The sequence below is a fragment of the Artibeus jamaicensis genome, unplaced genomic scaffold (genome assembly GCF_021234435.1).
Source record: "Artibeus jamaicensis isolate MK-2021 breed Jamaican fruit bat unplaced genomic scaffold, CSHL_Jam_final contig_465, whole genome shotgun sequence".
Classification (NCBI taxonomy): domain Eukaryota; kingdom Metazoa; phylum Chordata; class Mammalia; order Chiroptera; family Phyllostomidae; genus Artibeus; species Artibeus jamaicensis.
Genome location: NW_026521843.1, coordinates 3,450,781 through 3,472,762, shown reverse-complemented (window position 1 = coordinate 3,472,762; position 21,982 = coordinate 3,450,781). Strand labels below are relative to the sequence as shown.

At 52.1% G+C, this 21,982-nt stretch overlaps 1 protein-coding gene across 1 annotated transcript; it reads right to left on the bottom strand.

The window, feature by feature from the left end:
- Nucleotides 1-366: 366 nt before the first annotated feature.
- Nucleotides 367-5,457, bottom strand: RRM2 (ribonucleotide reductase regulatory subunit M2). The gene is made up of 10 exons (XM_037151829.2): nt 5,207-5,457; nt 5,044-5,118; nt 4,598-4,741; nt 4,206-4,322; nt 3,610-3,743; nt 3,337-3,431; nt 3,077-3,210; nt 2,172-2,276; nt 1,975-2,088; nt 367-1,893 (listed from the first exon to the last, which is right to left on the bottom strand). Exons 1-10 carry the CDS (start codon nt 5,333-5,335, stop codon nt 1,741-1,743), a joined length of 1,200 nt encoding a protein of 399 aa, XP_037007724.1. The 5' UTR covers nt 5,336-5,457; the 3' UTR covers nt 367-1,740.
- Nucleotides 5,458-21,982: the final 16,525 nt, after the last annotated feature.

Genomic DNA, 21,982 nt, shown 5'->3' with positions numbered 1-21,982 from the left:
GACTCAGTAGGCCTGGGAGGCCTCTATCGAGTGCCCGAGACACTTCCCACACGGTCTGAAGCCCTGGATCTGAGGCAGGTCCTCTGAGAGCATTGGAGGTGTGTTCTGGAAAGAGTGCAGGCAGCTGCACAGGCAGGAGGGGGCATGATGGGCACCCCCACAGGGAGGCTGTTCTAATATTCCGTGGTCCTTGGAGCCTGGCTGCCCTGAAGAACATCCCCAGTGGTGTCACCAGCCCAGTATTAGACGCACCAAATGACATTCCCTGAGTGCAAGGCACTCAGCCTTGGGCTGAAGCTGATTGGAGACGGAATCCTAGCTGAAGTACATAGCACGGCTAGAGCGAGGCACAGTCCTAACACCTGCTTCCGACCCCACCTGCACCAACACGCACGGCAGCCTTTATTTTTGTATCACACAGTGTGAGGGCCACATAACCTGGGTCAGCGTCAGTTAACAATAACTTAAAAGGTAGAAATGGGTCGCATGTTACAGGAACCTTTAAATGGACAATTTGACCATTTGTACAATAGGTGACAGAAATCTGACAGCTGCAGAGGCCGGGGGTCAGCCAGTGCACCTGTTAACAAGTGGGGCCGAAGGACCGATCTGTGTCTTAGTTTACACTGGCTTCTGAAACTGGTACTTGAATGGAATGTGCGTAACAGCACACAGAACACTACTTCCCGAAGAAACTGCACCAAAGACTATAGACCAGTTATGAACTGCAAGCTAAGGCTGGCTGATTATTTCAAAGGATAAACCAGCGTAAAAAGGATGGAGTGTTAAAAACACTTTCGAATGTACGAGGTATGTAGTAGATAGAAATGGAGGTTACCTATTTACACACAAGTTATACAAAATCAGAAAAAACGCAATTCCAGCAAAGCCAATCTAAACCCTGGTTTCACCGCTAAATGGGAGCAAGACCTTAGCTGGGTCATTTTGTTCAAGGATAATTTGAAAATCAGTTTACCGTCCTAGCCTAGATCCCAGCTCCTAAGAACCTTCAAAGATCTTTCACACTAACTGAAGTTGGGAAAATGCAGCCTGAAATATAAAAAGGCCCCCACCCAGGTTACGGGCAGTCTGCACAGACCAGACTCCGTGCTTAAAGATTTCAGCCAGAAGTGCCTCCATTTCTCATCCTGTGACACTGGACTTGTGCTCCTGGATTCGAGACCTCACCTGCCTGTGGGGCAGCCCTGGCTAACACGTAGGTGTGCACAGGACTGAACTGAAAGGTGATGAAGAGGCACTTCGGCTCATGAAAGAAAATGAAGGGAAATAACATGCTTACATTACACAATTTAACTTATCTTGCTCACCTGGTAAATTCTGAGGTGGCTCATGTTAGTGGTTAACTGAACACTTTGCATTTTGGTGTGCAAACTACCCAAGTTAGGCTAAACAGGGTCCTCGTGTTAGCACCACAGACTATGAAGTGCCAGTTTTACACACAAGTAAACTGTCAAGTGCGCTCTGAAGCAGGGAGGCCGGTGTCTTCTGACAGCCTTGTGGGAGCCAAACTGGGACAAGAACTTTCATAAGAAGCTTTTGAGGACACTTTGTCCCAGGTGACAGCCCTAGCACCATAAACATAAGGATTAACAGTGTGGTAAAGGTCATTAACAACATTATGGGTAACTTGCAATATAGCTGGTCGAGACACCAAGCAGCCAACTTTGCTTTTGCAAAGGAAAAAAGCCATCAGCAAGTAAGAGCAGACCTTCGGTTCATTCAGAAGTCAGCATCCAGGGTGAACGAGTTCTCTGTGGGGCTGGACATCACTCCCATCCTCTGATATTCGCCTACTCTCTTCTCAAAGAAGTTGGTCTTCCCTTCCAGTGAAATGTTCTCCATGAAGTCAAATGGGTTTTCTGCTCGGAAAGCCTGGAAGGTGCACAGCAGAACGTGAATACAGAACACCAGCTTCCAAAGAACCCGCAGGGCCCCGACCTCTCTTTTGTTTACCTTGCTGAAACCCAGCTCCAGCAGGAGTCTGTCGGCCACAAATTCGATGTACTGCTTCATCAAAGTACAATTCATCCCAATGAGCTTCACTGGCAAGGCCTCGGTGAGGAACTCCTAGGAACCGAAACACAGTCTCAGTACACACTAGGCATGAGCGTGGCTTCGTCGGGCGAGCATGGGTCTCGCGAGTCACCCACCTGTTCTATCCTGACGGCGTTGATGATGATCTCCTTCACTCGCTGCTCCGAAGGTTTGTGTACCAGGTGTTTGAACATCAGGCAGGCAAAGTCACAGTGCAGACCCTAGAAGAAAAGGTTGAAGGTCACTATAAAACCAGAAGGCACCCACCATTAATGTGCAGTTGGAAATGCCTGTATCTTTTTCTGCATTCTCTTTATATATCCCGCTTGGCCATACAAAAAGCATTAACACTCTCAAAAAGGAAGACAAGTTTCACTGCTGTCTACTCTGCATGTGCCACCGACACATGCTCAGCCCCAACCAAGGCTCAGTGCTGCCACCTAGACAGGCCAAGTGTGGTCCTCAGCGCTCTGTGATGTGGCAATAGATGGTACAGTACTTCCGCTCCAGCATCCTTCCGCTCCAGCATCCTCCCGCTCAGAGCATCCTTTCTGTTCCCCAGCCACACGCCCTCATTTTGCCCATAGTCCCAGCAAGGGGCAAAACTCTGATCAGGTTACGTTTAGATTTACACTCGAGTGGGCAGAAACTTGGTAATGCAATCTCAAGTGAATCAAGTCAGTGCATGACGCCCCGAGTAATGCTGATACAGCCTAAACCAGAATACCTGCACCACCCCTGCCTCTCCACAGCTTAGTCCAAGCATCCAAAGACACCTGCTGGACCAGAATCCCTATAAAAATCCCATCACCCACAGAGAAACACCTGTGTGTAAATGTACTGTGGTATACTGAGAATACAAGTATTTAAAGTATTTCATTCCCTGCCCAAAATATGTAGTTGAATTTCACATGTGAAATGTGGATGCGAGGCAACCTGATATCCTGGGTTCCCTTCGGTGAACACGCCTACGAGCCGGTGGCTTGGGTGCAGGTGAGCCTGTTACTTGAACTAGACTTACCTCATCTCTGCTAATAAGTTCATTGGAAAATGTGAGGCCAGGCATCAGTCCTCGCTTCTTGAGCCAGAAGATGGATGCGAAAGATCCAGAAAAGAAGATTCCTTCCACTGCAGCAAAAGCCACGACACGTTCTCCTAGTAAGCATCAACACCAAAAGGTTTCTGGTGAGTCAAGGTGCATGGTCATAGGAAGGGCCAACAGACCAGTCCCATCACTTAGAAAACGAAGCACGGGGCTGAGGGGGCGTCAGGCGCCCTTACCATAGGCGGCGTCTTTGTCCCCGATCCAGCGCAGGGCCCAGTCTGCCTTCTTCTTGACACAAGGCATTGTCTCTATGGCGTTGAAGAGGAACTCCCTGTGGACACACTGAGCGTCAGCCATCCCAGCAAAGACCTTCTGTCACCAGCTTCTAGACTAGAGCCCAGGGACCCCAGGCCTCACGAGGTCATTTTTCTATCCCTATGTGAATTCAGACGCTTGGAATAAACAATTAGTGAGTCCTCAACATGTTGGCACACTACCCAAACACTCACCTCTCCTGGGAATCTTTAATGTAAGTGTCGATGAGGAGGCTGTACATCTCAGAGTGTATGTTTTCCATGGCAATCTGGAAGCCGTAGAAGCAGCGGGCTTCCGTGATCTGAACCTCTTGGCTAAACCGCTCCACCTGGTGGCGAACACATGCAAGGTCAGCGTGAAGAACAATGACCGTGGCCCTGGGGCAGGCGGTGCACGCTGGCTGCAGCACTAAACCTTTTGGGGGACCGGTTTAAGGTTTGCTCCCCTGTATAGTTCTTCACTGTTCTGTGATAAAGCTGCCCATTCTACGTCACATGTTCTGTGTACGTATGAGGAGATGACTAAACCTCTCTTCTGTGAACACTTGGCTAAAACTTTTTACAACTTAACATCGTCTTTGAGCTTTTCCAGCCAGGGACAAAAAATGCCCTAAAGAAGAAAAAACTGCGGCGATGGTTACAAATCAGGAAACGTCACAGCAATGTTAGCTTACAGACATATGTATATGTGTGATATGTATGTATATGTACATGCGCACACTCGGAATGCAAGAATTCGTCCTCCCTCCAATCTTGAGTGGGTCAAGGCAGACCGTGTGGGGGCAACTCACCAAGTTTTCATTCACGATGCCATCGCTCGCTGCAAAGAACGCCAGGACGTGCGAAATGAAGTACCTCTCCTCGGGCTTGAGGGTCTCCCAGTGTAGCAGGTCCTTGGAAAGATCCACCTGAGCCCAGAATTTCACAGCCGTCAAGCCCGCAGGCAGCACCTCGCCCAGGGGAGAAACCCACCCTTCCCTCTGGGTTGCCCAGCAACCCGCTGGATTCACAGCCCCCTCTCCCCCGGGTGTGAGAGTCAGAGCCCGAGGCAGTCGCAGGGGCCCCAGAGGGACAGCGAAGAGCACTCCACACGGGTTGTCGCTGCTCCCCAAAGGGGTCTGGGTCTCCAGCCCAGGGCAATGCCTCCACTTTCTGAGGTGTCCCAGTGCCCGACTCCCACTACCTCCTCCGCTGTCCAAAAGGAAGCCTCGGCCTTCTTGTACATCTGCCAGATGTCATGGTACTCGATGGGGAAAATGACAAAGCGGCGGGGGTTCTCTCTCAGCAGTGGTTCGTCCTGCACGCTGGGGGCTGGTGCCTTCGTTTTCTGTTGGGGGAGAAGAAGATGTGAAAAATTGCCGTCACCCCCGGCCAAGGCTGGGCCGGGGTCGGTTATTTCATGGGGCTCGGAGCCTCAGCGCTCGCTGCTGCCCCGGGGGCACTGCATCCAGAACCAGCGGCTATGGGGCCCAGGGCCCCACCCTGGGAGGCACCAAGTAGCGAATCGCTTGGCGGGAAAGGGCCTGCAGGGAGGAACCACGGGGTGGAGGGGAGGAGACAATGAATCTCCCGGCGCCTCCTACCAACCTCTACCGCCTGCCCCCGGCTGCGCACCCCGAGCCCGCTCACCGGCTCTCTCGGCTCCTGGAAGATCCTGCGGGCGGTCTTGCTGGCCAGCACGCGGGTGCCACTGAGGGCCGGCGGCTGCGGGGAGGGAGACGCGCGGTGAGGGGCGGCCCCCGCCTGCAGCCCCGGCCCGGCCCCCGGCCCCCCGCCCGGCCCCTGCACCCACCGTGTTCTCCTTGTCTGCTAGGCTGAGCGCCTTTAGGGGCGAGAGCTGCAGCTGCTGTGGGTCCGGGAGAGTGGCGAGCGGGCGGCGGACGGAAAGCATGGCGGTGGCGGCGGGTGGGATGGAAAGCATGGCTGCGGCGACGGGTGGGCCCTCAGGTGAGGTGGCGGCGGCGGATGGATCTTCAGGTGAGACTGCAGCGGCGGGTAGGTCCGGTGAAAATCTTGTTCCTTCCCGCCAGGCCTTTTATCCCCCTTGAATGGGCGGGAAACCCACCGTAATCTCACCAACCAAGAGCGCGTCCGGGCTTCTGCAAATGAGGTGCAGGGACTGAGAAACACCCCCTCTGACCTCCCCCCCTCCCCCCGCCCATTCAGACATCGTCCCTCCCCTAGTGGATGCCGAGCGACCCAGAGAACAGGGAAGTGTGCGGGATGCTGTCCTTGGGTGAGGGCTGCAGGCCCCTGGGGCCTGCGGGGCAGGTGCCCCGTCTCTAGGTCACGTCAGAGGGCCTGAAGATTCGGTAAAGGAGCACTTGTGATCGTACCTAACCCGTGGGGTTAATATTGAGATTATTCCTGTAAAATTCTCAGTCCTTTGTGGACCTTCCAGTTAAACAAAGGACGGAGAGGGCCTTTCGCACAGTGTCCCACCGAAAGTGTGGCTGCTCTCAGGCCACTGTTCCTGTGTGGACAGTGTTTGAAACACTGCAAACTGAGCAGAGTCCTGGGAGAATTGTTTGGGAAATTGCAAACTGAGCAAAAAGCCCTGAGAAAGTTCAGAGGAGGGCGAAAGAGCCAGGAGATCCGGGACTGCCGGTCTGACATCAAGTAGCCTGGAGAGGGGTCAAAAATCCCCAGTGGGGTGCGGGGGCAGACACCAACTCAGTGAGTTTTCATTTTACTTTGCCTTTGCTTTTTTAAAATTTGCCACGCACATGGCGAAAAGCCAGAAACCAATAAAGAGCAGCTCCTCTTTACTCTGTGTGCAGAAATCAAGGATAACTGTGAGCCAGCCAAAAACTGGCAAAGTTTTTAGTGGAAGGTTTTTTCCTGGTCACCAAGAGAACACATGGGCATTGGGAGGATGAGCAGTGCCACGCGGCGGGCAGAGGCCACCATCCCCCTGCCCTGCCTCCCAGCTTTGAGTCACTGGGACTGCCCCGGTCTCCCGCCTACAGTGTATTTTTTTAAAAAGCTCTTACTAGACAAGTAGCAGCAGGCCCAGAGCTACTTGGTTCTGCCCCACGGCGGCGCCCTAAGACCGCCGGAGCGGGATTCCGAGCCACAGCGCCCTGTCTCAGACCCTGAGGACAGAGCGAGAACGGTCCCCCCGGCCGGGCGCGGGCAGTGGGCGCCCCCCGCAGCTGCCGAGCATGCATCCCCCCCCCCCCAGGTTGTTCAATTACGCGCGTTTTTTTAAATCGCAGTGTCGTCACTGGTTGCGTTGACAGCGGCCCTCCACGATTGGTCCACAAAAGGTTCCTCCCATTCAAGTCCTGGGCGCTCTGAGCTCAGATTCGCTCTCCCAGGCCCCACTTCCGGTGTTCCCAGACCCCCTTATGGTGCGGTAAGCCTGGGGCGGACCGCGCTCTGTCTCGTCCGGCGCCTGGGGCGGCGGAGAAACAGACCTGGGGAGGTTTTTCCCAGAGCCACTCATCCCTCCCTATACCTGACACCGTGCTACGGATTGTCACAGTAACACTAGTGACAGTGATGCTGCAGCCACTGGGTGCCCAGAGGGGTCACTTCCACTTTTAATCCAAACCGCGGTGTCAGGCAGGTATTCCAGGCTCGGTTCCAAAGGCCTGAGTGTCCAGCTTGAGAGAGTCAAGGACACTGGCGGAGGTCACACAGCTCTTTAACCTGCACAGCGAGCACTATGCTGCACGAGGGTCTTCCTAGGAATGTCTCAGCAAACAAAAGTGGGAAGGGTTCCACCGCCCTGGCTACTGCGGCTCAGTGGCTGGAGCACCGGCCTGCGAACGCAAGGGTTGATCGATTCCCAGTCAGGATACCTGCCTGGGTTGGCCAGCCAGATCCCCAGTAGTGGGCGCGTGACCGGCAACCTTGCATCTATGTCTCCCTCTGTCTAAAAAAAATTAAATAAATAAATAAATAAACAAAACTTTTCTTTTTTTTTTTAAAGTGGGAAGGATTCTACAGGCTTCACTATTCCACCCCAGATTCAACAGTCATTTCCATGTGGCTGAATTTGCTTGATTCCCCTCTCTACCCAGAGCCTTCCAGTCCCTCTGCCAACCCCCACAACCTGCCAAGAGACCTCCCCCTTCACACGATTCTTCCTGCAGAAACACCCCCATTCACACACACCCCACCTCACCCCAGAACCCGACTCATGTTCCTCCCAGAAAGGGCGGAGGCATTTTAAGCTCAGATCCCCATGGAGAAAACCTCAGGACACAGATGCAGAGTTTCACCCATTCTGAGGCCTGGACCAGGCAGACAGCGCCGTGCAGCCTGGAATCTGATTTTCCTTTTGCTCAAGCAGCCCCTAAAGTGATGTTGAAAAGTAGTGTGCCCCTTTGCACACATTTAAGTTGAACTTTAAACCATTTCATCACGAGATTAAGTAGTTGCAAGGGATGTAATTTCCACCAAGTTGCAAATGTTAGCTTTTTTTAAAGCAGGAGGTTGTCATTCCTAGAACCTCAGCTCCTTAGACAGATATCTGTGTGTTTGCTACACTTACTTTAAATTCCGGGTCTGTCCCTTCTAAGCTCCAGCTGCTGGTGTTTGTAATCCAGTTTGTGGGTTCTCTTTTGAAGTAGTTTTACTTTGGTGGGTGATGTCATGTTCCCCCAAGGGGGTATCAACTACTGGAGGAAAGGACAGCCCTGGAGAGTGTGACCCACCACCTCCCCCACATCAACACCGACAGGCTCTTTCAGGGGGTTCCACCCTCCAAGAAGGAGCCTGGTGAGGACAGCCCCTCCCTGGAAGGAAGGCCAGCCCCCGGCAGGCATAGCGAGGGAGCAGAAAGTGGGGGAGCGGGAAGCAAGTACCCCAAACTATTCAATATCTGCAAGAGGTGTTTCTTTTCTTTCTTTGTTTTAAAATCCTTGGCCTATTACCTTTAAGGATCCTTATTGTATAAAAGTGATACATTTTATTGTAAAAAATGCAAACAATATAAATATGCAGAAACAAGTGGGTAAATGTTTTCCATAATACCATGCCCCAAAGCTAACCTGTCGGGCCTTTATTTTTTTGTACACACCAGGGGTACATAAAACGCTATACTCCCACTTTGTGTCTCCCCTTTCTCACGGAATGTGCCTGCGGGGCCCTCTGGTTCAGCACCCTGTGTAAGGTCAATGCTGCGGGCTCTAGACCAGGCCGCCTACGTGCAAATCCCTGCTCCCCCACTCACTAATGAGTGTCCACGGCCCTTTGTAATAATGGGGCCTAGAACCGGCCTCACAGGACTGTCTTGAGGATGGCAGGAGTCGATGCATGCGAAGCACTTAGGAAAGTCCTGGAACCTGGGTAAATATTAGTCGCCACTATTCTTAGCCTGACTGGTCCTCTAGTTGAGGGCAAGGGCATCAGCCCTTGGACAAGTCTAAACAGAAAAGTGTCTGCCCAAGAAAATAGGCAGGCCCCTGTCCTGTTTCAAACACACAGGGGTTCCTGCAGTGGGGGGAACGCAGAAGCAGCGTAACAAAGTTCTTGTCCTGTTCCTGTATTTTCCTGTGTTTTCCCGGGAGAGTGGGGAAAGGACAGGGACTTCCGGGGTCAGCTTTTCACAAAGGATTCTCAGGGCCAGAGGATCAGCGCCCGCAGCGCACGAGCTCCTCTCCCAGGGGTAACCTACATCCGGAGCCAGGGCTCCGGGCGTTTCCTCCAGCGGGGGCGGGACGCCAGGAGAGGCCGCTCAGTGAGTTCTGCAGCCCGATTGGCTCTTTGCCAGGACTCCCGAGGTCATCACGTAATCAGGCGCCTAGTCTCATGCCTTTCAGGGTGCGGTTTGAAGAAGACCTTGAAATGTCAGATAAAGGAAAGCATTTTATTCTTTCTACACAGATTTAGGTCCTGTCCACTTTTTTCGCTACTATAAACAGTGCAGCAGTGAACATCTTGTATTCTAGAAGTAGAATTACCGTGTCAAATGGGGTAAACATTTAAAATTTGGACAGGCACTGTCCGGAAGCCCGTAAGAATGGTGGTCGGTTCACACTCTCGCTTAGCCGTGCATTGGTCAGATCGCCACTTTCATGGCCCGCGGTCTTTTATGAGTGGAAACTAATATTCCCATGTTGCCTTATTCTGAATTTATTTGATTATAAGTGAGATTGAATATGGACGTTTGTATTCTCTAAATTTCTTGATATGTGTCCATTTATTGGTTGGGTTATTTATCATTTTCACATTGATTTGTAGGTGCTCTATATATCTTTTGGATGGTATCTCATTTTCTATTGTATGTTTCCGTTACGTTGCCTGGTTTTTCACTTACATCTTCTTTTCTCTTTTTTTAAAATGTGGCGTTGTCTTTGGAAATAGCTTAAGACACAGCAGTTGCAAAATTAGTACCAAGAGTTCCTGTGTACCCTTCACCCAGGTTCTCTCCGCGCCTTACCTAACCGCAGTTCATTGTCAAAATCAGGAAGCTGACCCTGTTGCAACCGGGTTAAGTAAATTATTAACCTTATTGGGATTTCACCAGTTCCCACATACATTTGCGGTTATGTTCTTGGTCCTTGGAAATGTTATCAGACGTGTAGATCCGAGTAATTAATGATCACCAAATCAGGATGCAGAGCTCCATTGCCGCAGAGAAAATTCCTGTTGTTTCTTTGCAGTTTCGGCCTCCCTCGACCCCAGCTCCTGGCAACCACCAACTGGTCTCCGGCACCGAAATTTTGTCTCTTTCACGCTGTGGACTCACATGCTGCGTAACACTCAGAATTTTAGAATTATAATAGTGTTTATTTTGTAGATAACTTGGGGAGGAAATACTGCCTCACACAGTATGTCTTCCCATTCACGAGCACAACGTATTCCTTCATTAAGGTTTTGTTCAGTGACCACCAGCACAGTTTTAGAATAGTCTTGTAGATTTTGCACCTTACTGGTGGGATTGAATTCTCAGTATCTTTAGAGTGCTTGGTCCTTCCTTCCGTTCTGTCGCCACCCCGAGGTGGCTCCCAGACAGAGCTGTTCTGTTGTCGGGGCCTGAGCCACCCTTTCTCCTGGCCTGTTCCGTGGCTGGCGAGTTTTTCTCTCTCAGGACCTTAGCACAGTGTCCCGCCCCCCTCTCTAACCCACCACCGTTTCCATGGTTTGCAGAGCTCTTACCGGTCTGTGGACTTTGTTTATCATTTAGAACCAAACTCAGGAGAACCAGACCCCGTGAGCTGTGTTTCTGGCTGACATGCCCGTGTGTTCTCGACAGACAATCACTGAGTGAAGGACAGGAAAGAGAATCCCCGACCCGGCTTCTTACCCAGAAGGATCTGTTGATGTTTCACACGCCTTCTTTATTATGTTAAATGAGTTCAGTACATCCTAGATCACAGAGAGTTTTAATGAGGAATGTTGAATTTAATCAGCCGCTCTTTTGGCAGCTCCCAATGGAACTATGACTTTTCTCCTTGAATCTACGGATGTAATGGTAACAGCCGACTCGCATACACACTTAGGATGTACCAGGACTGTCCCAAGCACTTTTTGTTTTCCTTTTTATCTTTTAATTCTGACCCAAGCATTTGTTTACTGGTTTTAGAGAGTGTGGGAGGGAGACAGAGAGAAACATCAATGTGAGAAGCCTTGATTGGGTGCCTCCTGTATACGCCCCAACCAGGGATCAAACCCACAACCTTAGGTATGTCTTGACCATGAATAAACCGCAACCTTTTGGTGGATGGGAGGACACCGCAACCAACCGAGCAACTAGACCAGGCCTTGTACGGACCTATGGTAACATAACCCGTGAGGTAGGTACTGCAACCAACCGAGCAACTAGACCAGGCCTTGTACGGACCTATGGTAACATAACCCGTGAGGTAGGTACACCGTCATCCCCATTTCATGCCTGAGGAAGGTGAGATTAAGCCATTTACCCAAAACGAGACAGAATCCAAGGTCTGCTCTCCACAGTCTTGTTCCTGAATCTGCACTTTCGGCCCCAGAGGCGGCCCGTCCGCCACAGTCTCTGTTCTGTTACCGCGGCCCCACCAGAACCAGCAGTGCCCCTTAGACTCCCCGCCATTCGAAACAGAATTGCTAACCACTTACCAGGCTCTCTGTTCTCACATTTTCGGAACACAAGTAGTTTCCTTAGAATAAAATTAAGGATGTTTACATTTTTTTCTTCACTCTGATATGAATAATCTGTCTCTTGTAAACTTGGTACAATTTGCCTGTAAAAACTGTCAAGCATGAGCACCTTTTTTGTGTGGAGGGAGGTAAATATTTGACAACTTTTTCACTTCCTTCTTTTTTATGTATGTATGTATTTATTTTTAGAGAGAGGGCAAGGGAGGGAAAAAGAGAGGGAGATAAACATCAATGTGCGGTTGCCTCTCATGTTCCCCCAATGGGGGACCTGGCCTGCAACCCAGGCAGGTGCCCTGACTGGGACTCAAACCAGCAACCCTTTGGTTCACTGGCGGTGCTCACTCCACTGAGCCGCACCAGCCAGGGTCACTTCCTTCTACCATGTGAATATATTCGGTGTTTCTATCTGCATACGAGTTAGGGGTCATTTGAGAATGACAAACTACTGCAGCCAACTTCAGCAGAAGGGATTTACAGAAGAGAGTTAGTGCTTAGGAAATGGTTGGAAGGCCTAGAGGGGTGGGCACCTGGTGGGGGTTCCAGGAGCAACTCCCCGAACACTGGAGCCACCCCCAAAAGGGGTTACGACCAGGTTTCTGGTGTGCAAGGCCAGCACCCCACTGCCGGGCCCACGTGCACAGTCCCCAGCCAGTATCCTGACCCCCAAGTGCACGCTCTGTGCCTTTCCTCTTGACACCCAAATGGCTAGAAACTTCTTTTTCTTCAGACTTATTTTGGCATAATTTATTTTGATTGGCCGAAAAATTACAAAGATGTCACAGAAAGTCCCCATATAGCCTTCATTTATCTTTTTCTAGTATTAACACCTTATATTCATTTTTAGAAATCTAAAGAAATTAACATGGGTACCAAACTCCTAACTTCAGACTTTCTTCAGATTCCACCCGATTTCTCACTGATGTCCCTGCTCTGTTCCACGATCCGCTCCCCGATCCCACTTTATTGCTTTATTTATTTACAAGTGGAATCATTCGACAAAAAAAAAGCAAAAGCAAATGAGCTGGAAAAGGAGCCAAGCTCTCATCTAAAAGCCCTCAGAACATCCGGTGCCTCCGTAGCGAAGCAGCCCTTGCACCTGGCTGGCATGGCGTGTTTCTTAAATGAAATCATTAATGCTCTTGCATGTTCTTTTGAGGGTGTTTTGGCCCAATCCCACAGGTTTTAATAGGTAGTGATCTCATTTGTGCATTAAAAAAAATAGTCTGAATTTTTGGTTTCGATTTCTACCTTGATCTGAGTTACTTGGAAAGGCATGGCATATTCATTATCCATGTGGTTGGATTTCAGTGTCTGATATCTCTTCACTTCTACTCTGTTATTATTGCACTAGGATCAGAAAATGTGTGACATGTACTTTTTCTTTTCTTTCTCATTTTTTGAAAGTTAAAGAAGTATGGAGAATAATTTTCTGAGGAACGGCTGTATTATTTTCCATAGCGGCCACACTATTTTACATTCCCAAGAGTGCGCAGAGGTTCCAATATCTCTGCATCCTCGACAACGCATTATTTTCTGGTTTTCTTTAAAAATAATAACTCTTGTTTTGACTTGCATTTCCAGCACTAACTTTTGCAGGACTATTTTAATAGGCTGACAGTGCAGTGGGAAACAAAAGCGATACTGTCACCTGCTGCGTGTCTCGTGACCCTGCTCAGTGACAAAGGCTGGAAACGTCAGACACCTCTGGGCTCTGTAGCCCCGCAAGCTGCCCTCCCCGAGCTTCCCCTCCCTCCTCTGGGTGGTGGGGGGTGACTACTTCCAGGGGATGCATGAGACCTTGACCTGGCGGCAGACCTAGCATGGTGTGTGGTAACCCTCAGTAAGTGGCAGCTAGTACGATGGTTGTGGGCTTCTGGGCTTTGAGGGTCTCCCCACCTGTACCCGCTATCCCAAAGCCCCCCCCCCCTTGTGGCCTAATGGGACCCAGGGTGGGTGCCCTGTTCCGTCTGTGCCTGTGCTGGATGGGCTGGCCCAGGAGCCCTATCTCTGAGCTGCCCCAGGGGAGTTCAGGGACTTTGGAGAGTCCAGATGCTCATTATCAAAAACCCACAGAATCACACAGATGATGAGTTGACCTAATCCAAAGTGGCAAGAAAGTGTTCCAGGAAGTCGAGGGGCTGGGTGGAGCAATGGGCAAAGCGAGGCAGGGCCAGGCTGCCTGGGTTCCACACTCAGCCCTGCCTGATGCACTGACTTCCTGCTCATCTCACACGAAGCAGAAGCCCAGGGCCTTTCGGGGCCACAGGGCCCAGGTGACTTAAGTGGGTTAACTCCCGGTCGGCACCCCTTGTCCCTGAGGGTCTAGGGGCAGGATGTGAGCCCTGCACTTCCTAGTCTCCTGACCTGTTAGGAATGTTGTAGCGGAAACGGAGTCGGTCTGGCTCCCTCACCCAGGTGCCTGGGCAACTAGGAGAAACGGTGTTCCCATAACCCTGAGATGGGTCTAGTAAATGGTTCCTGTAGCCTTGAGTGGGCTCCATGCACAGAATGAAGCTCTGTTGTATAATCTGTTGGCTCCCTGCTGGCTTTGTCTGTATCTGGTCTATAGGGGAGCAGGGACTTCCTGCTGGGAGAGAGGGGACAAGTGACACGCAGTGACACACCCAGGGACATGCAGCCTGCAGCACGCGTGGATCACCCACCCTTGAATAAAGGCACGTCGAGCATCCCCACGGCTCTGTGCATTTTCTTCTGTCCGATCCCGTGAACCTTGGCATAGATGACAGGATTCACTGCAGAGCGGCAGGAAGGAGCCTCCGGGGTCCCCCAAGGAGAGCCTGCATGGGCAGCAGACACCAGGATGTAACACCCAGTGGTGAGCCTCCTGGCATCGTGGGCCCAACCCCGCTAGTGGCCCCACGTCCCCTCACAATAGAGAAAGCCTTGCAGGTGGTTGGGAAGACCCTGGAGCAGCCCAGTCCCCCTGCGCTGTGGGGGTCCTGGGCTGGGTGTTTCAACTTTACAATCTGAGACGAACAGTGTCCTTCCAGAAACAGCAAATTCCCGAGAGCCGGGAGAGGGAGCAGAAGCCCTGAAAGCTAGAGAAGAAAAGACTGCACTTCCCGGCGCGGGGAAGTTACCTGAACACCCAGGCGGAAAGCAAGCCTGAAGGCTTGAATCCGTGCCCTGGCGAAAAGCCTCGGAGCAGCAGGCCTGCAGCAAAACCGCTCCCCATTCGCACAGATCATTCAGGGGAGAGGGTGGGGGGAAAGGAACTGAGGTCCCTGCGGGCTGGCCCAGCATCAATACAGAAAATGAAACCACTGCCGCCTATGGCACCTGGGGGCAGGCCGGATCTGGGTAGCCCGGGGTCCCCTCCCTTGTCCCACACGAACAGAGAATGAAGTTGCAGAGAGTGACTGGGAGGGAGGACTGCGGCGTGGGTCGGGTGATTGTGCCGCGCGGCACTGGGCCGGCTGCTCTCGGTGCGCTGCTGCAGAGCGCACCCTGCTGGCGGGTTCCGCGGCGCTGGGCAGCAGGGCCCTCGCGTTCCCGGTGGTCGAGGTGCTGCCGGCCACCGTCAGCGGAGGAAGAACACTGACCCTGATCCCGCGCGCTCAGGCGCCCAGCCGCCGGGCCGTTGCTCACTTTGTCTGTGGCCTTGCCGCTGCGGGAGCTGCTGGAGCTGGGGGCGCGACATGGGCGGCTGCTGGGGAGCCGTTACCAGTGGGAGGAGAAGCGGGAACCGGTAGAATGCGCGCTCTGGCAGAGCGGGGCGGCGACTGCAGAGCGGGCAGTCTTCGGTGTTCCCGCGCGAATGTGGGGGCAGAGCTCAGGGCTGCGCCCCAAACCGCGCCGGAGCCGCGCCCTGACCCACTGAGAGGGCGGGGGCGGAGGCGCTGGCGGCCCGGCCAGGCCCTGCTGACTGGGCCTGAACGCACTGGAGGAGGCAGTGCAGCCGCGGGAGGAGCCAAAACCTGCGGCCAGCGTGGGTCTCCAGGTACCAAGTCCTGTGCCAAGTGTGAGCTCCTGGTGCCCGTGCACGGGTGTGCAGTGCAGGCCTAAACGATCTGTCAGAAAAGTCGGGGATGTGACCCGAGAGGCCAGTCCTGTGCATCCAAAGGGCCATATGACTGCGCCAACCTTCCAAGGAAGTACCTTTTGAAAGTTTAAATAGGGGAAAGGGCCAAGACCCCGTCTACAGGGGATGGGCGGGGACCAGAAAAGGTGAAGGCCTGTGTTTTTCCCTGAACACTGGGCAACTGCCTCCCCCCAACCCCCCACTGCGAGTATAGTGTTTAGGTGGCCCCATTCCTAAGTGTATCCTGGGCCCCGTGTGGGGGCCTGTTGAGGCTCTTTGCGGGCATTCGCTAAACACCACCCTCCCCATTCAGTTGCTGTCCCCACAAAGGGTGACGACATCTAAGCAGACACTATCTGGTTGAATACTAAAACAAACAGGTCAGAGTGTCCAGTAAACAGAACTGCGCGCCCTGTGGCTTGTGGGGGCCAATGAAGCACCGCCCCCCCATTTGCACAGATAGTTGGGTGGTGTACAGGGGGGCTAACACTGTGAATCTCTACAAGGCATGCAAATAAATGGATGGTTACACATAGGCCATTATGGGGACAGGCCTTGTGGCAAGACCTATGGGAGCTAGGCCCCCAGAAGCACATCACAGTACACCCTGCAAGCTGCAGCTGATATTCCTACGCTGGGGGCTGGACAGAATGCTTATGGACTGTCCTCCAGACTCTAAATGAGAGGAGTCTAAGGTGGGCGGCCAGCTCTGGTGGAAGCACAGCTCCACCGGTCTGCAGCTCCAATTCACCTGGAGATTGCAGACTAAGGATGCTTTGCTGAAACCAAGCGTGGGAAACAGGGGAATATTCTCTTGCCTGTTCCTGAGGGCCCAGAGCGAGGGCAAACAACTACTTGCACATGGCCTTGGGGACATGCACTGGGTGGCTGTTGGACCCACCACTGTGTCTAGGGACAGCCTTATTGGTTGCTTTTTGCTGCAGCCCAGTCTGCGGCTGTGACAGCTGGGTGCAGGGCTCTGCCCTCCTCATCAAGGGATCTCCCGGAAGACCCCCTTGCATAGACTGTGTGGTGAGGAGCCCAGAAAGGGTGGATGGTAGGGTAAACGGAGTCAGTCTGGCTCCCTCACCCAGATGCCTGGGCAACTAAGAGAGGCGGTGTTCCCATAACCTTGAGATGGGTCCAATAAATGGTTCTGTAGCCTTGAGTGGGCTCCATGCGCAGAATGAAACTCTGTTGTATAATCTGTTGGCTCCCTGCCGGCTTTGTCTGTATCTGGTATATAGGGGAGTAGGGACTTCCTGCTGGGAGAGAGGGGACAGGTGACATGCAGGGACATGCAGCTTATAGCATGCATGGCTTGCCCACCCTTGGATGAAGACATGTCAAGCATCCCCATGGTTCCATGCATTTTCTTTTTTTAAATTTTATTGATTATGCCATTATAGTTGTTCTATTCTCCCCCTTCATTCCCCTCCACCCTGCACACCCCCTCCCCCATCATTCCCCCGCTTTAGTTTATGACCATGTGTCTCAAGTCCTTTAGATTCTATATTTCCCATACTATTCTTGCCCCCCCAACTATTTTCTACCTACCGTCTATGCTACTTATTTTCTGTACCTTCTCCCCCCTTCTCCTTCTCCCACTCCCCTATTGCTAACCCTCCATGTGATCTTCATTTCTATGTTTCCGCTCCTGATCTAGGTGTCCTTTCAGTTTGCTTTTGTTTTAGGTGTGGTTGTTAATAACTGTGAGTTTGCTGTCCTTTCATTGTTCATATTTTTTATCTTATTTTTCTTAGATAAGTCCCTTTAACATTTCATATAATAAAGGCTTGGTGATGATGAACTCCTTGAATTTGATCTTATCTGAGAAGCACTTTATCTGTCCTTCCATTCTAAATGAAAGTTTTGCTGGATAGAGTAATCTTGGTTGTAGGTCTTTGGATTTCATGTCTTGGAATACCTCTTTCCAGCCCCTTCTTGCCTGTAAGGTCTCTTTTGAGAAATCCCCTGACAGTCTGTTGGGAACTCCTTTGTAGGTGACTGTCCCCCCTTATCTCTTGCTGCTTCTAGGATTCTCTCCTTCATTTTAATCTTGGCTAATGTAATTATGATGTGCCTTGGTGTGTTCCTTCTTGGGTCCAACTTCTTTGGGACTCTCTGAGCTTCCTGGATTTCCTGGGAGTCTATTTCCTTTGCCAGATTGGGGGAAATTCTCCTTTATTATTTGTTCAAATAAGTTTTCCACTGGTGGCTGTTCCTTTCCCCCTTCTGGTACCCCTATAATTCGGATGTTGGAGCGTTTAAAGATGTCCTGGAGGTTCCTAAGCCTCTCCTCATTTTTTTGAATTCTTGTTTCTTCATATTTTCCTGTTCAGCCATTATTTTCTTCCTTCTGGTTCACTCCCTTGATTTGAGTTTCAGTTTCCTCTTCATCACTATTGGTTTCCTGTGCAATCCCTTCATTTCAATTAGTTTAGCCTTTATGTGTTCCTCTAATTTGTGACTAAAATCAACCAGTTCTGTGAGCATCCTGATCACCAGTGTTTTGAACTGTGCATCTGAAAGTTTTGCTATTTCTTGGTCACTTAGATTTATGGGCTCTGGGGCTTTGAGATCTTCTTGAGCCATTTTTGTTTGGTCTGTTCACGCCTGTTAATTATGAGGAGTGGAGCCTTAGGTGTTTACCAGGGCAGGGCCGCCCAGGTCACTGGGTTGTGATGCTGTATGTGGGGGCGGGGTCAGAGCGGGGATATGGTGGCCCCCTCTGTTGCCTCTCGCTGCAGGGGCCTGCTCAGTCCCGTCTCACCACCGACTCCCTCGCTGGTCTATCTGTGCACGAATGCGGGACCACAGTCAACCCGCCGCCCTGCCCCCTCACTGGGTACGCTGGTCGCTCACTGGGTCGCTCACTGGGTCCGCCCTTTGCAACCCCACGCCTGGGATCCACGCGCCTGAGTCCATCTGACCGAGTTTTCCTGTGCAATCCCACTCCGCCAGCTGCTGGCTTCGCCCCTCCTACCGGTCAGGCTGAAGAATTTGTTGTTATCAGACTTCCAAAAAGTTCAATTTTCTGTGTTCTGGCTGTGTTTTCTGTTGCTAATATTTTGTTGTCTCTAAACTTGGTTGTGGAAGAAAGCACGGTGTCTCCACCTATGCCTCCATCTTGGCGGAAGTGCTCCATGCATTTTCTTCCGTCCATCCAAATCCTGTGAATTTGCCAGGCCTTGACTGGTTGCAACACAAATGGGCAACCACAACCAACTCACGTCTTCCTAAAGAAGTCTTTCTTCAGGCCATTGGCTGGCCGTGGAGGAAAAGGTGAGCTCTGACTTCTTGCTGCATTTGCAGCTTGGAGAACTAAGCTGGGGACTTGTGGGAGCCCAGCTGGAGAGTGGACTCAGTGCAAAGGGAAGTGGAACCAAGAGGTGGAGAGAAACTGCTGTTAGGACTCTCGGTTGCATGTGACAGACACTTAAACAAAAAGGGTGTCTGTTGGTTTATGTGCCTACAAAACTGGGAGCAGCTCTCTGGTGTGTCTGCCCCACCCCCCTGCCCCGCCATCACCTTGGCACGCCTTCCACCTCTGCCCCGTCCAACCTTCTAACATGTGGCTGCCCACCTGCCCCACCCTCCCGCCCCTCCTAAGACGAGAGGGCATGTGGGTGAGACCCTCCAGGTCTGCTCTGATGCAGAAAACCATTCGGAGGGAGCTGAAAACCAGTCTAGGAAACATCTACACTTGACTCAGTGTTAGCTTGGTTAGAAAAAAATCCAGCTGACACTTAGTTCTTTAAAATCTGAGCATTTTGCCCCAGCTGGTGTGGCTCAGTGGATTGAGCACTGGCCTGTGAACCAAAGAGTCACCAGTTCGATTTCCAATCAGGGCATATTGGTTGTGGGCCAGGTCCCCAGTAGGGAGGGCGTAAGAGGCAATCAATCCCACATGAATGTTTCTCTCCCTCTCTTTCTCCTTTCCCCACTCTCTAAAAATAAAGAAAATATATATTTTAAAAATCTGAACATTTTACTTCGTCATGAAAAGAGTCTAGTGATTAATCTAGGGCCTGACAACAAAAGGCATCTCTCCTTGGTATTTAGACAATATTCCCTTTTTAAAAAAGATACATGTGCACGATACATACACATATATAAGAAAACAAAAACTTAGAAAGTATATGCACTTAAACACTTGGGTGAGGCACTTTCATCGCACGTCTATGGGACTTCCCATAAGGGGTTCAAACCGGGTTCACTGTGCCCACTCCCGCAGGTGCTGCGCTGGCCCTGCCCGCTGCCCCCGGGATTGCCCCTGCCCTGCCCCACCCTGCCCTGTGTGGGGACAGCCTCGGAGAGCCTCTTCCTGTCTGGCTTCCAGGGAGGAGCTGTCTGGCCAGTGGAAACAGCACCAGGCGGCCGGAGGGCAGTGGGGCGGGGCAGTTCTCTCCCTGGCACTTACCCTGAAGCGTCACATGGGCTCTTAGCACCCTTGACCAAGGTCCCACCTCCTGTCCAGCAGGCTTCTCTGCAGGTCAGACAAACGAGGCAAATGCTGTATGTTCTCTCTTACATGTGGAATCTTTCAAAAACCCTCCTAGACACACGGAGCAGATGGTGATTACCAGAAGCCGGGGGTGGAGGGTGCGTGAGACGGTGACGAGAGTCTGAAGGGGCCGACTCCTGGGTTTCAGTCCTGGGTGTGACGTGCAGCTTGTGGCCATAGTTGGGGCTACTTTCTGCGCTAGGGAACCAAAGCCCACAGACAGACAGCTGGGTGGGGTGGTTGGCCTGTGCGTGTCCGTGGAGAGTGTGGCCCTCACTGTCCTCTCTCACTAGTCGCCGGTCAGCAAGTGGTCCTGTGGGCCAGGCAGTCTTCCAGGGGCTCCGGTCGCAGCGGGAAAAGACGCAAAGAAATCCCTGCCCCTGGGAGCTGATATTCCAGCAGCAGAAAAGGAGAGGCCAACGACAAACGATCAGTGTGTGGAGGTTACGTCAGGCCTGTGTGGCTCAGTGGGCTGGGTGTTGTCCACAAAGTCAAGGGTGGCCGGTTGGACTCTGGTCAGGGCGCATGCCTGGGTGGCAGGCTCAGGCACAGAAGAGAGTCATGCGACTGACATTTCTCTCTCACATTGGTGTTTCTCTTCCTCCCCCCTGGATAAAAGTAAATAAATAAAATATTTCAAAAAACTGTATGTCAGAAGGAGAAAGGCCATGGAAGGAGACTAGACAAACTAAAAGGGAGCTGAAGTGTGTGTGGGGGGTGGTGCTTAATTCAGAATAGGCCTCCCTGAGCCGATGCAATGGAGGCAAGCAGGCTGAGACACGTGGACCACTGTGAGCTCTGCAGTTTCTGTCAGTCACAGACATGCTCATGCAAAGGCCCTGGGGTGTGAATGTGGTTGGCTCAGTTGAGGATGGGCCAGGAGATCCCCAGGGGCTGGAGAGGAATCAGAGGGCCACAGAGGAAGTCAGGGAGGCCAGATTCTAGACAGGAAGTCAGAAGGCAGAACTAAGGAAACTGCTGATGGTTTGAAGGGGGATCTGAGGGGGAGGAGTTGAGGATGACCCCAGGGTTTGGGGGTCAGGCATAACGGGAGTAAGAAAGAACTTAGAACAACGCTGCAGCAAGGGAGAGGATGGCTGTCCTTTTTCTCTTTCCCTGTGGCCTCTGTGGGCCTTTGCCCAGTGGTCTGGGTGACAGGTCTGTGCCAGACAGGGACAGCGGATGCAGCAAAGAAATCAGGCAGCGTGACAAGATTATTTTACCATGTACCAGGAAATGAGAGCCAGTGTCTCCCTCCATTTTACTTGATAATTACTGTATTTATTTATTCTTTACAGAGATGGAAAGGGCGGGAGAAAGAGGAGAGAAACACCCATCGCTGCCTCTCCCACAGCGCGCCCCGCTCCCCCTACTGTTAACATGTGGCGTAAGCAGAGCGCAGTTAGGAAGGAAACGCCGCGAACTGAACTGCAGACTCTATTCCGGTTTCCTGAGTTTTCCCATCCTGTCTTCTCTGCGACGCAGGGCCCCTGCTGTGCTTTGTTGTTTTGTCTCCTCGGCCTTCTCCAACCTGAGACAGTTTCTCTGTCTCTTATGTAGCTGCCTGGCACCTCTCTCGTTGCGCGCCAAGTCTGGAACCCGGGTGCAGTTCTGGCCACGCCCACCCGCGCTTCGGGAGCGAAAGTGAAGCTGAAGGCTGCACCAAGAGGGGAGTGGCTAAAACTAGGTCTCCCGCCCTGGCCCAGGGCCATGCAGCTCGCCCCAGCTCCCCACAGCTCTCAGCCTCCGGAACTGCCAGTGCCCGGTGACCATGGCCGCTTCTGATGGACAGAGCCTGGTCTGCTAGGCAGCGCCTGCTCACCCAACAGAACACAGAGGGCCAAGGGAAGGGCCGGGCCCTCCTGAACCCCACCAGGATTGAAGTACCGACGCCCCAGTTTGCTCCCGAGGCCGCAGAACGCTGCAGC

Coding starts and splice junctions, on each gene's coding strand:
- RRM2 (XM_037151829.2), bottom strand. CDS start 5,335: ATGCTTTCCATCCCACCCGCCGCCACCGCCATGCTTTCCGTCCGCCGC. Junction 4,323..4,597: donor CCTTTTGGACAGCGGAGGAG/GTAGTGGGAGTC, acceptor TTCTGGGCTCAG/GTGGATCTTTCCAAGGACCT. Junction 2,277..3,076: donor AACTTATTAGCAGAGATGAG/GTAAGTCTAGTT, acceptor CTTTTCTTCTAG/GGTCTGCACTGTGACTTTGC.